This window comes from Physeter macrocephalus, chromosome 6 (genome assembly GCF_002837175.3).
Source record: "Physeter macrocephalus isolate SW-GA chromosome 6, ASM283717v5, whole genome shotgun sequence".
NCBI lineage: Eukaryota > Metazoa > Chordata > Mammalia > Artiodactyla > Physeteridae > Physeter > Physeter macrocephalus.
This window is the reverse complement of record NC_041219.1, coordinates 56,553,349-56,567,471: the sequence shown is the minus strand read 5'-3', so window position 1 is coordinate 56,567,471 and position 14,123 is coordinate 56,553,349. Positions and strand designations below refer to the sequence as shown.

Genomic DNA, 14,123 nt, shown 5'->3' with positions numbered 1-14,123 from the left:
AGACACACACACACACACTCACACACACACTCACACACACAGACACACACACAGAGACACACACACCACACACACAGACACACACACAGACACACACACACATGCGCGCGCGCACACACACACTCACACGCGCGCGCGCACACACACACACTCACACTCACACACAGACACACGTGCACGCACACACACACAGGCACACGCACACACACTCACAGACACACACAGACACACACACTCACACACTCACACACACACACACTCACACACAGACACACACACACACACACACAGTGACTCTGCAGTCCACAGCTCCTACTACTCTTCCCTGAGCACAAGCTTGACAAGCATCCCTGGCTTCTCTCTGGTTCTGGTCCAAGGAGCTGAGTGGGGCATTAGGAGAAGGCTGTAGCCCGGCAAAGCCCGGCAGGCAGAGCAACGGAGGGTTCTAGACTTTGCTCCTTCTTCTCCACCTCGAAGAGAACAAACATCCGAAGTTCCCCCTAGAGCCTGTTCCCAGTGTACCAAGCCCTTCCAGCTCTCCCCTGGTGTCGTTCTCTGCCTACCATGTTCCCATCGCAGCCGTTCAGTCCCTGAAAACAGGAATGCTCACAGGACAGGGGGGTGTCGTCGGCGGAACTCTGAATTCAAAGCAAGACGGCCGGGGGGGTGTCTGACTCCCTGTTCCGCCACCGTCGAGGCGTGGAACCTCGCACAGATCCCAGGTTGACCCTCCGTTTCTTCATAGTAAAATGCGATTCTGATTCTCCCACAGGGTGTTCGGGATCCGATCCGAGAATGCACGTGGGAAGGTTCTGTGAAGAGTGTTCCGTTAGGAAGGTTCTTTGTAGATGTCAGGGGGGCTTCTGTTGTTACACGAGGCTTGGGGCGCGGGGACCAGTCCTGGCTTCCGTTCAGATCACCATGGGAACGCCGCTGAAACGTCCCCTGCTGTGGCCCTGCCCTGGCCGCCTCCCTGGGGTTACACGTCGGCCCAAGTAGGTGTGAGAAAGCACTTTGTCACTGGGGTTGCTTTATACCTGGAGCAAGGTCATACCTGATGACCTTGGAACGGGGCTTCCCAGCTGTCACATGGTGGCCGACATAGACGGTGACATCTGTCGGCACACTGGACGCCCATCCCCCTAGCGCCCCGCCACTGCAGCCAGGAGTCAACGGCCCTGCACACCTGCTACCTCTGGGGGCCTACAGGATGCACGGCTCAGGAAAGCTCCACTTCGAATTATACGCTTCTTTAAAAAAAGTGAGATTGGCTGGTGGAGGTGTGGGAGGTACAGACTGATAAACTTCACACTGAGAATCCTTATTCAAAAGCTGTGTCCCCGGTTCCTCCATCCCCAGCCCCGTGCTTCCCCAGCAAGTCTGACCTAAGTCTCTGGCTTCACTCTGAATGGAACCAGCACAGCCCTGTTCTTTTCACCCAAAGTGAACCCTCTGGGAAATCACTCCCGCAGCCTGGGACACACAGCGTCGTCTTATCTCCCCCGAGCTGTAGTGGTGGAGGCCGGGAGAGGGTTTCCAGTAAGAAGGGTGTTAGCGGAAAAGAGGCGGGGGAAGACGTAGGGGAGGAAAGGGGACTTGAGGCTGCAGCCACTGCTCATTCTATATCCTCTGCTGTCAAGCTCTTCTGTGACCTTCCCTTACCTGGGGTCCCCAGCGAAGGCATCTGCAGGGCTTTAGCCCCTCTTTGTCCTGCAGCAGAAGCTTTGTTCTGGCACCAAAGGGGAGACAGCAGAGGCATGGATTCTGTGATGTTACAGAAGCCCCTGTATTTCATTGGGGAATGTATAATGAGGGTTTTATTTATATATTTGGATTTCCTTTTGAGTACATCTATTATAATAGTGACCTATAATATTAAATTATAAAAAAAACACAGTCCTATGTGTGATATTAAATATTAGATTAGAGGCATCTGTAGAATCTGTAATTAAAAAACTAAATAATAAAGATCAGAGAGGAAATAAATAAAATAGAGATTTAAAAAACAATAGAAAAAATCAACAAAACCAAGAGCTGGTTCTTTGAAAGGATAAACAAGATTGACAAACCTCTGGCCGGGCTCACCAAGAAAAGAGAGAGAACCCAAATAAACAATATAAGAAATGAAAAAGGAGACATAACAACTGATACCACAGATATACAAGAAACCATCAGGGAATACTAGGAACAATTATATGTCAACAAATTCGACAACCTGGAAGAAATGGACAAGTTTCTAGAAACATACAGCCCACCAAATTGAATCACGAAGAGATAGATAATTTGAACAGACTGATCGCGGGAAGGGAAATAGAATCTGTAATGTAAAAAACTAAATAATACAGATCAGAGAGGAAATAAATAAAATGGAGAAATAAATAAAATAGAGATTAAAGGCGTCTGCCTTGCCTGAGCTGATCCCTCATCCACTGTGGACATTATAAGCAAAGCAGTGGGAGAGAAACAAGGCCACCAGCAGAGAATGCAAACAATTCCAGTCACTGTCTACAGGTGGGCAACTCCCAGGCGACCAGGTCAAGGGTAGCAGGTGATAAAGCAAACAATGCGGGAGGGGGTCGGAGGACAAGACAGTGTGTAAACCTCAGAGAAACTCTCAGACTAAGACATCCAGGACTTCAGAGACTATTTCATTCACCATCCACCACCTCCCCAGTTTACAGGTGGGGAAACAGGTCAGAGGGAGGACGTGGTCCCTCAGTTTGCACGCACAGATTTCAAAAGAAACAGGTTCCCTTTGACGGGGAAGCTGATACACATGACGGGGCCGGGTAAGGGATCTGCTCGTGTCTTATCTACAGGAACAAAAGGTAACGAGTGTACGCAGGGAGATAGATGCTGTTCTGGCACGTTTCATTTCTCTGACCCTGGAATGAATTGTTTCAGGTAGTGATTACATTTTGACACTGATTCAGGCAAACACCACGGCTGAATTTTGTTCTCATTCTTTTGAATATACTTTCTTTTTTAGAGCAGTTAAAAGTTAACCAAAAACTTGAGCAGACAGCAGAGAGTTCCCATATACCCCCTTTCCCACCCTACACACAGTTTCCTCTGCTACCAGCATCTTGCTTTAAGTGGTACGTTTGTCACAGTCGATGAAGCAATAGTGACGCGTGATGATTAACGAAGGTCCGGAGTTTACGCGAGGGTCCACGGGGTGTCGTGAGTTCTGTGGGTTTTGACAAACGCACCATATTGCATTTCCATCATCACGGTCTCCTGCAGAACAGTTTCACTGCCCTAAAATCCCCCTTCACTCCAGCTCTTGGCTCTGGGCGTCCTCCCAGTGTGCAGCTCCCCTCACTGTCTCAGACGGTCGGTGGTCGAGTACCACCAGCCACAGACAACAGGGTGCAGTGCGGGCACGGTACACTTGCAGGGCTGGTCCTGCCACTAAAGCATTTGCTCCCAAGAGATGCTCTTGTCCTAGGAAGACCTCCATCTCCTGCTTCTCCTCACCTCCGGCCGCTCCCCCTTCCACGTTCTCTCGACAGCTTCCTCTCCGTCACCGTCTAGCAGAGCCCCTCCCGCCAAGTTCCTTTCTGTTATATTTGAGATTCCACAGATAAGTGATATCATACGATATTTGTCTTTCTCTGTCTGACTTGCTTCACTTAGTATGAGAATCTCTAGGTCCATCCATGTTGCTGCAAAGGGCATTATTTCATTCTTTTCTGCGGCTGAGTCGTATTCCATGGTATATGTGTACCGCATCTTCTTTATCCATTCATTCAAATGTAGATGGACATTTGGGTTGCTTCCATGTCCTGGCTATTGTGAACAGTGCTGCTGTGAACATTGGGTTGCATGTATCTTTTTGAATTGTAGTTTTCTCTGGATATATGCCCAGGAGTGGGATTGCAGGATCATATGGTAGCTCTATTTTTAGTTTCTTGAGGACTCTCCATACTGTTCTCCACGGTGGCTGTATCAATTTACATTCCCACCAACAGTGCAAGAGGGTTCCCTTCTCTCCACACCCTCTCCAGCGTTTATTATTTGTAGGCTTTTTAATGATGGCCATTCTGACCGGTGTGAGGTGCTACCTCTTTGTAGTTTTGAGCGGTGAAGTTCTTGAAGTGACCTGCGAGCACCCCTCACAGGACTGTCAGGGCATCAGACGGGATGCTGGGGGTGTGTGTGCATCGTAGGTTGGGAAGAGCCAGACAGAAGCAAACGGTCTTCTGCCCAGAGCGTCGCTGGCTCCTGGAAGAGGATTGTGCTTTTTCATTCTTAGGCTTCCCTAAAGACTTTCTGCAAAGCACTAGCCATAAAATAGGCTTTCCATAAACAGTTATGTGGGGGCTGATTGGATGCATTCGAGGAAGAGAGAATAGGACTGGATATTAGGAATGGAGCTTTAATCGTCAGGAGAACAAGACACAGGGTGGCATTTTCAGGAAGGCTGTAGCTCTTCCCCTATGACCATTCATCCTGGAGGCTTAGACATCCATCTGCCTGACCCCAGGGATTGGATGGGCAAGATGCCAGGGAAACCACTGCTGAAATGATGGAGCCAGAATCGTGAAGAAGCGGGCATACAGGGAGCCGAGACCTCCATCTGCAGACGGAGCCTTTAGACAGAGTCCAACACAGCAGAGAACACTGTGGCCCATCCTGAGACCACCGCCCCATTCCCCCGTCTTTCTTTTACCAAGATTCCTTGAAATTTTTTTCATCATAGTTCAACAACAGTCAAAACAACATTTTTTTTTTGAAAATTGTGGAAAACCTTTACATGGAGAGAATATGACCTTGGGAGAGAATTCTCTGCACCTTCTCAGAGAGGATTCTGAGAAGAAGTCAGGGGATGAGGGGAAGGAACGAACTTGCGGGAATACAGATTCGTCTAGTCCCCAGGCCGTATTCAGAGCCCCTATTCTATGGCTGTGCGGCAGGGTCTGGACCGGAAGTCCACAGAGCTCCCGGCGCAAATTCTCCCAACACCAGGGCAGGTGTCCCCACCTGCTGCACCCCAGGCAGCCACATGGGATCCACGGACAGGGATGTCCAAAAACCACAAGGCACCGGTCTTGTCCTGAGCTTCCTGCTCCCATCTGGTACCAGGGTTTCACACCTGGCTCCCAAGGTCACACGCTCCCAGGTCCTCTGACCTGTGCAGTGACAGCTGATGCCCTCCAGGGGCCAAGCAAAGGAGCACACTTACCCTGGGCTCTGTCATCCTCACCCTCGGAAGCTTCTGAGGAGATGCCACAACTACAAGGCTCAGAGCACTGTACGGGCTTAGCATTCAGTGCTGGGACTCCCCAGGAAAGCCCATGCATTCAGTGCTGGGACTCCCCAGGAAAGCCCATGCATTCAGTGCTGGGACTCCCCAGGAAAGCCCATGCATTCCGTGCTGGGACTCCCCAGGAAAGCCCATGCATTCCGTGCTGGGACTCCCCAGAAAAGCCCATGCATTCCGTGCTAGGACTCCCCAGAAAAGCCCATGTACATCTTAGGCTGGAATCCTGGAAGGGGTTGGACAGTGAGATGTGGCTCGGTCCCTGTGTATTGACTCCAGTGCACAGGAGGGGTGCAAGATCTGTTCCTTGATAAGAACTGTAGAGTCAGGCTTAGGGGTTACAATCTCTCGGGGAGCTTTGGAAACAAGTGCAAAGAGTCTCACCTTCGTTCAGCAGGGGGCGAAGGATGGTCCTGGGGCAGCTAGGGTTGTTCTCCCGGGCAGCCAGGTTGGGAGCCCCCGGCAGGGAGTCTAGCCCGGAGCTGGAAGGTCTGCCATCCCTGCTATTGGGCAAATCCCTACCGCCAAGCTCACTGTCTCCTTATCTCAGGTGGGAAGCATTACTCTGAGACGCCTGCACCCTCCTGCGCTCTCACCAAGTGGGGCATCCTTCCTCTCCCCGAAATCAGCCTACTCCCCTGGGCGGTCCTCTGCCTTCAGGTCCACCTGCCAGGCATTCAGGGCTGGTGGGGAGTCTTCGGAAGTGACGTAGGCCGGCACTTCAGTTCTCTCTCCTAACAGGACACGCGGAAGTGGCCAGGGAGGTGCCACCTCCAACCAGTCTGGGACCGGAGCGCATGACCACATCCTTCTCTCAAGACACCTGCCCCGCCCCCTGCAGCACCTTGGCCGCTGCTGGGGAACCCTTCTCTTACCCACCCTGCAAGTCTCCCTCAAGCCCCTTTGCCCCCAAGTCCTCCTTGACCACGGTGTCCACCCCCGAGGTCCGTCCGTCCTCTGGATGCTCTGGCATGTCGCACCCGTCCTGGCCATCCAGCGTCTCTCACATGGTGCCTTGTGCGGAACAACGCCTTCTCCGCTTACTCGCATCGTGGGCCCCTTGAGGATAAGTTTGCTCTGCTTTGTATTCTGTGGTGAATACCTGTACGAACCATTCTGTGACTGTTACTAAAGAAAGCTGTCTCACACATAGCATGGAAGTGTCCTAAATCTTCTCTCTAACCTGGGGGGCCAGCACCCTGTGTCTTAGAGACACATCCTGGGTCCAGGCACAGAGCCCCTTTGCTCCTGGACCTGTCTCTCCTGCTCTTGTGGCTTCTGCCCCAACACGTGGAGGGCTCAGGACACCCAGATTCAAATCCAACCTCTCCCGGTATGAGCCGCACATCTTTGGGTGTGTTATTTAAACTGTCTCCATCAGCCTCCTCATCTATACAGAGGAAGTAACTGTACCTCTCCAAGGGGTTATTAGGAAAAGTAAATGAGTTACTGCAAGTAAAGCACATCATAAATTCAATAAGTGCCGGGTGTCTCCGAGATCATTATCGGGGGAGCAGCCTAGGGAACCGGAAGACCCTGTCCCCGCTCTCCTGTTTATTTGCTTTGTGACTCTGGACGTGTAAACCCCAAGAGTTCCATTTCTTCGTGTATACACTTAAAATATGGATAACGCCTGGTGAGTCTACCTCACAGAGGGGCAGTGAGGTTCAGAGGAGCGAATACACGTGAGAATGCTTTGTAAACTGTAAAAACCTGTGTATGGGTAGGGTAACAAATGCCACTTCTTTGTGCCTGCGTCCGTGTGACCACCCTTCCCATGGTGCCTTCTGCGATGGTTCCTGACTTTCCCCTGCCTTCTGCGTTAGCTGGGAGCTGGGCAGGGATCACATCACTCTCCTCTTCCAGCAGCCCTGATCTCGAGCCTGCCGCCCGCATGTGGTCTGCACTCAGTAGAGGGGACGCGGCAAGAGCAACAGTCCCCTCGCATGTATGTTCTTCCAGAAGGCGTGCGGTGGCTTGGCCCCCAGGGGTGGCCCGTGATAGGGCTGTCGCCCCACATCAGAGGGCACATCTCGTCCCAGGAGCCAGGCCCCCCATAGGCACTAAATGTGGGGACGCCTGGCCTGCGGCTCTGCTCCTGGGACCCTCCCGGGCTCCACTCCCTGTGCTTAGCCGGCAGACTTGCCATCTTCGTGAGGTTTCTGAATTCACCTCCACGCTATTGGAGAGGCCGCAATACCTTTGGAGTTGCCCTTGGCGGTTCAAATCAGGAAAACCAAGCAATGAAACCTCAGCATCCCGTAAAGGAGCAGGGGCTCTGAGGCCTTTCTTCTTTCTTCCCGTCTCGAAACCCTCCCAAGGTTGCAACTTTGCTTTTGTGCCTCTGTCTCGGTCTCCCATATCTTCACGAAGAGGGGGTCTCAGAGGACGCCACTGGCTGGTACTGACCTGGATTCCTTCTGTATCCCTCAAAACACCCACTTAGGGCAGTGCAGAGACAAAGCTCTGGGTGCTTAGCTCCTGATTGGAATTTAAAAGACTGAGGAAAACAAAATGAGTGGATTTGATGGGAGATTAATTGCACAGGCATCTGTTGACTGCATGACTGAAGCTGGATTTTTTCGGAACCACTGGCTGCCTTCGCATTTCCTGGTGGAAGCGGGGCAGGTCAGCAGACAACCCAGTGTCGTAGATAACTCTTGCCCACACATCATTCACTTTTGGGAGCGTTGGCTTGAAATTGAGGGGTGTGTGTGTGTGTGTGCGTGTGTGTGTCTGGAACCGACGTGCCTTCCGTGAGCCTCAGAGATCCCTGTATTCTCTTCAAATGGGCTGATTACAACACAGAGGATGTGGACGGTGGAGTTTTTCCTGTTTGATGTCACACTGCTACCCTTTAAAAGTCCGAGGGAAAAAAGGAGGGAATGCAGCCTAGGAGCCTCAGGCCAGAAACCAGCAAGGAAGAGGAGAAACAGGCCAGGGAGGCCAGGCGCAGAGCCAGGGTCGGGTTTCAGGCTCCACACCGGCCATTCAGAGAGCCGCGATGCTGGGGGCCTGCCTGGGCCTCTGGGTCTGCACCCTGGGCTGTGCGGTCCACGCCTATCCCAACACCTCCCCGCTGCTGGGCTCCAGCTGGGGCGGCCTGACCCACCTGTACACGGCCACGGCCAGGAACAGCTACCACCTGCAGATCCACAGGGACGGCCACGTGGACGGCTCACCCCAGCAGACCATCTACAGTAAGTTGGGGCTCCATCTAGGCTGGGAAGAAGGGGGACTGCTCTGTGCCTCCACCTGCAGGGACTTGGGGAGGCCTTGGCCGGACCAGAGGGCTAATCCAGCCTCCCAGCTCCTCGCCCAGGATCCGTGAGTGTACGTGTGTGTGTGCGCGCGTTTAAACCTTGGGAGAAGATTCTGCCACCTCCCCAATTCGTGTGTATTGGTTTCTCCCAACAAGAATAATTTCCATCTTAACTAAAATCCACCTTCCCACAATAGCAGCCACTTTCTCTGTGCCCTGTGCAAAGCGTCAAAAAAACGTACAAAAGACAGGCAAGGAGGCTTGGGAGGAAAAGAAGTCAGATCGGTCAGTAGACACTGAGCTTTGGCTCACGCACTTTGGACTGGGTTAACGGTAGAGGTTGTGAAGATTTCTGTACCAGACCAGGGCTTGGAATAGATAAACCCAGAGGCTCTTTCCAACTCAGAGCTTCTAGTATGCTGGCCTTATAAAAGTTCTCAGGGAAAATGTGTTAAAGACTAGACTGTCCAGGAATCCTGTCTTGATGAGTCTGACCCAGCGCATCCATCCATGCACGCATGCACACTCCTCATCCAACAAGCTCCCTAGGGGCTTCAGTGGAACCCCGGATGCTATGCTATGAGCTGGGGAGTCTTCTCTGTGTTGCTGAAAGGGCCACTTATTAGCAAATTAACCTGGTTGGGAACTCACTGAAAACATGAGACAACGAGAATGTTTTTAAAGATTAGGTTTGTGGAAAGTTGGACCACAGTCCACAATAGTCAATCAATTAGCTGTGCTTCTGATGTCCCCAGAAGGAATAATGGGGTGTGGGAGGATGACGGATATTGACAAAGACAAGCTCGTCTATTTTAGGAGACCCCGTAAAAATTAAGGATCCAGAAAAATGCCAACTGATTCAAAATAGATCCAATCAGAGGAAGGAAAGAGTGAGCACAGTCTCCGTTTAATTAAAGACAATTTCTTACAGGAATAATGACTTGCCCTTTATTGTTGCACTAAATTGTTCTGTAATTTTGCTGTGGCCTTGCTATATGCAAGACATTCATTCTGCTAAGAGGCAAAGGACCTTAAACCTGGTAGTGAGAGAGATGCATGTGCAAAGCCAAGAGTTCAGACCTCTTCAGGGGCTCAGTGGGTTGGTGACAGGAGGTGAAAGAAAGGAGGAAGTTCTCCCCAAATACCAAACAGGTTCCAGAACTCAGGGGAACACAGTAGGATCCAGGAGTCAACATCTTGGAAGCCAAGTTTGAGTCCCATGGCAAAAAATCTGAAATAAATCTGGATACAGTTGATGCATCCGAAGTATCGCTCGTTTTATTCAATGGATATTTAGCAGAACCTACAACGTGTCTGACATCACGAAAAGCTCTGTGGCTTCAAAAGAAGACCAGCCCTTCACGCACCTCCAGGTTTTCAACTTTCGTGTGTCCCAGCTCGTGATCAGCTTTGAGGAAACACGGTTTTGTCCTCTCGTGGAAGGTTGCCCTCACTTCAAGATGAGAGGTGATTTAAAACGCAGGACAGTAGATTATGCTAAATTATTTTGATTCCCCTACATGGAAAGGGCTGCAGATAATTAGAGAATGCTTATAAAATTTCTCTATCATCACAGAATGCTTTTGATGAAAGGAAGCCCCCAAAAACACGGCCGGGGGGGAGGAAGGGGAGGGCTGTGAGTGGTGCCCGGAGGGGGTAGGGCTCAGCCCACCGAGTTTGCAGCATGAATCATAGAATTTTCCCTCTTATATCCACGGACCTCAGGCCCCGAGAAGGCACAGAGCGCTCGCTGGAATGAATGAAAATGACTGAGAGGAAGCAAAGTGAATTGAACTGATTTCAGATTTTTTTTTTTTTTTTTTTTTACAGAAATGTGATTTTGTTTCGTCATATAAAGAACCTACTAAGCCTTGTGTCTCTGGCAATTAAGGAACCTGGGAAGGGACTGAGTCAGGGGCGGGAGAGAGACCCTTTTGCTAGTTTATATAACATTTATACTATTCAGATCAGTTATCATGAGCATTATATATATACATATAGATAGACAGATAGACAGACAGATATACACACTAAGATAAAAAGTTACCTAAAGAGGAAAGAAGAAACACTGATGCCTGTAGCTATGTAGGACAGCTAAGTGAGTGACAGGCTGGAGAAGGATTCGTAATGACCTCCCCAGTGAACGCAAAGCAATGGTTTTACATTGATGAAAAGGTGTGGAGTGTGTTTTCCCCTCCTAATTAATTACAGGTTTCCAGTGAAATGTGGTTCACTTGATTATTGGGCTTTTTACTAAATTCTTGATTAATAGCTGTGCTCAAGCCGTCTTTGGTTTGTTGATCGTTGTGAAATTATCTGCCTACAGGATTCTATATCCTCGTGACTGGCAGCTGGTGTCGGAGTGTGTCTCCAATGTCTGTCTCCTTCCTACTATGAACAAGGCTACCCTCCCACTCTCCACGAGCCCCGCTTGCTGGCAACGGCAGCAAAGAGATGCTTATTACCCCTGGTTAATACTACTCCCTGGCTCCTGGTCTTTTTACTTCCTCCGCCTTCCCCAGTGTCACTTTCTTTACTTGAAGCTGAACTATCCTTGGGCTCTTTAACCCTTCAAACTGTTTTCTTTCTTTTGGGGAGCTCAAAGTCCTTTACATCCATCATCTTATTTATCATTTATTGACCACGAGACTAGAATAGGGCAGATAATTTTCTACTTTCATAGCAGAGATTGAGGCAAAGTGGTAATAGTAATCACCGGCATTTAGAAAGTGGGTTTACAGCAGATAAAGATATTATCTCCTTACACCCCGGAGACGACCAAATGAAGTAAATGATTCTACTCCATATGAGAAAACAGAGGTTCAAGAACTCAGATAACTGGCTTGTGGTCACATAGGCGGTAAATGACCTAGGTGAGACCTGGACCCGGGTCCCATGCTTCTTCTGTATCACGTGCACAGACACGGCATCACCAAAGGAGATGTCCTTTACACCTGCTGGGCTCCAACAGGTGTGCTCCCCGCAGCCAGCGGTCTGTGCCTTCTTTCTGCCAAATGCCGCCCTTGGGTCGGTGCAGACCGGCCTCCGTCACCTGCACAGGGAGGGCAATCGGCTCTTCCATTTGCTGGACTTTTGCACCGGCTCCCGTGGGTTTGATTCAAGCCTGTGCGTCCTCACGGCAGCAGCTCCCGGTCCCCCCCGCAGGCTGTCCTCTGTCCTCACTGGCCCTGGAGACAACGCACACTGCTCACAGGGAGCCGGGCATGGGCTGGCAGCTGTCAGGCTGTGGGCTTATCGTCGGGGGCAGGCCAGCCATCCTCCGCAGGGCCTTCCAGCTGCTCAACGTTTTCAAGGCACTTTTTTACAGCATCATATCCCATCTGATCGTAGTTGCAACCCTGGGAAGCAGGCAGGACAGCTGTGATTCTTCTCTCTCCCCAGCTGAGGACACTGAGGTGAGGGGGGTGACTTGCCCAAGGCTACAGAGTCAGTACAGGGCCTAACAGGGACCAGAATCTTAGCGCCCCAGCTCCAGGCTCCTGGCTCAGCACCTCTCCCCTGACCCCCTCGGGGGTACCGTGACCCGGGGGCCTCATGGCCGCGGCCTGGATTTCGGCCCTTGATTTATTTCATCTTCTGAGGCTTGTCCTGATGTCAGCTGGACACGAGCTCCAGGGCTGTGGGCGGGAGACGTTAGGGTCGCTGAACTGAGTTTCCTGAGTTTGAAACTTGCCTTGGTTTCCTCATGATTTAAACTGGGAGGCTGCTACTTCCAATATTAATACTGGTGACACTAACAACATAGCTGGTTTTGTGGGGGTTTTTTTTTGGGGGGGGGGATTCTTTTCTTATTTATTTATTTTTGGCCGCCACCCGTGGCATGTGCGATCTTAGCTCCCCGACCAGGGATTGAACCTTCACCCCTTGCAGTGGAAGCCCAGAGTCTTACCCACTGGACCACCAGGGAAGTCCCTTAGCAGCTATTTTGAGAGTTTAAAATGTGTCAGATACTCGGAGCGCAACATCTCAAAAACAGTTACGAAGTGTAATTTTTTTTTTCCCCCAAGTAGACTGAAAATCCATCAGGCTAGAAACAGTTTCTTACCTGTTCCTTATGTCTCTCTCAGGCCTTCTCTCAACATTAAGCATAGATCTGAGACTCACAGGCAGACCCCGTTATGAAGCATTTAATATCCTCCGCGCCTCCCATTCCCCACCCCACTTCCAGAAGCTTCCCTCAAGCCTAATCCTGAGCCAAACTTGGAAAGCAATGACCTCTCCTCTTTGGCCCTCTGCCTGGGCTTGCTCCCAGCCTCATGGCCTCTGCCCCACATCATCCTGACCTCTCTGTGCTCAGCTAGTGTCTAGGACTGCCTGCCGCTCTCTTTGGAGGGCCTTGTACTGAGCCTACGTGGGGTAGATCTGGGCTATAAGTCACCCCATGAGGCGCCATCACTTACTGGGCACAGATGCCTGGCGTTTCCACCCCCTCCAGGCTACATTTCTAGAAGACTCGACCCCCTGCCTGGGCTACCTCCCTGGGAACCGTGAGGCCAAATGGGGTGTGTGGGGAAATTCTGTGGTCGGCAAAGGGAAGAGGCCCCGAGACCTAGAGAGATGATTCTGGTAGAAAATGTCAGGTCATTAAACAGCATCTGGGGAGGAAGTCTTGCTGAATTAGCACTCATATCACACCTTTTATGGTCTCATTGTACCCTTGCTACAAAACAGAAACGTTATTTATTTAACTCCTCACTGGTACTTGTTAGAATTGCACACCCCCATGGGGGCGGTCACACTTAAAGCTGTTGTCGGCTACTCAGGGTGTAGGTGGTGTGAATGGGTTTCGGGCCTTTGTCCAGGGCTAGTTTTTGAGAGGGGCTGCACCTGGGGGTCACCACCAAGTGAGAAAAGGACCACGAATAGCGATGAAGCAGCAAGAAGTAATTCCCTGCCTCCCAGGATCCACTCGACATGGAAAGATAAACCATCTGCTTCTACGCGGCTCACTCCAGGGAGGCACTAGACATGTGAACTTATGAAAGCAGGTGAGGAGATACACGCTCTGAGAGAGGCGAGTCAGAGTGGCTGAGAAGCAAGAACAGGTCATTCTGATTAGGGAGATTAGGAAAGTCTCCATAAAATAGTGACATCTGAGCCTGGCCTTGAAGCATGAGTGACCTGGATAAGCAAAGGGGGGAGGAGAAGATCCATCGGAATACAGTTCTTGACACACAAAGTGTGCTGACTGCTGTATCACTGGCTCCTGCACGGCTACCTGGGTGGAGGATCAAGCTGGATGCTTGGAAGACTTGGGCATAGATTTAAAAATCACAGAAGCAGAAGTCTTGGGAGGACGCGACCACCACCACAAACATTAAGAAGTATGAGCCTATGGGAACAGGTGTATATGTATAACTGATTCACTTTGCTGTAAAGCAGAAACTAACACACCACTGTAAAACAGTTATACTCCAACAAAGACGTTTAAAAAAAAAAAAAAAAAAGAAGTATGAGCCAGGCGAAGGGGGAAATAAAGAGAGTCCAAGCAGAGAGAGAAACATGTTGGCACAGGTGGAAGAAAGCTGGGAGTTCAGGGTACTCCTTCCAGGCAGGAGGAGAAGCAGGAGGCAA

General features: G+C 50.7%; 1 protein-coding gene across 1 annotated transcript in view; it reads left to right on the top strand.

Moving 5' to 3' along the window:
* The first annotated feature begins 8,270 nt into the window (after positions 1 to 8,270).
* The window catches only part of FGF23 (fibroblast growth factor 23), a 7,978-nt gene continuing 2,125 nt past the window's right edge, over positions 8,271 to 14,123 (top strand). The window contains exon 1 of the mRNA XM_024128979.1: positions 8,271 to 8,466. Within this exon, the coding sequence (XP_023984747.1) occupies positions 8,271 to 8,466 (196 nt within the window). The remainder of the gene's footprint in view (positions 8,467 to 14,123) is intronic.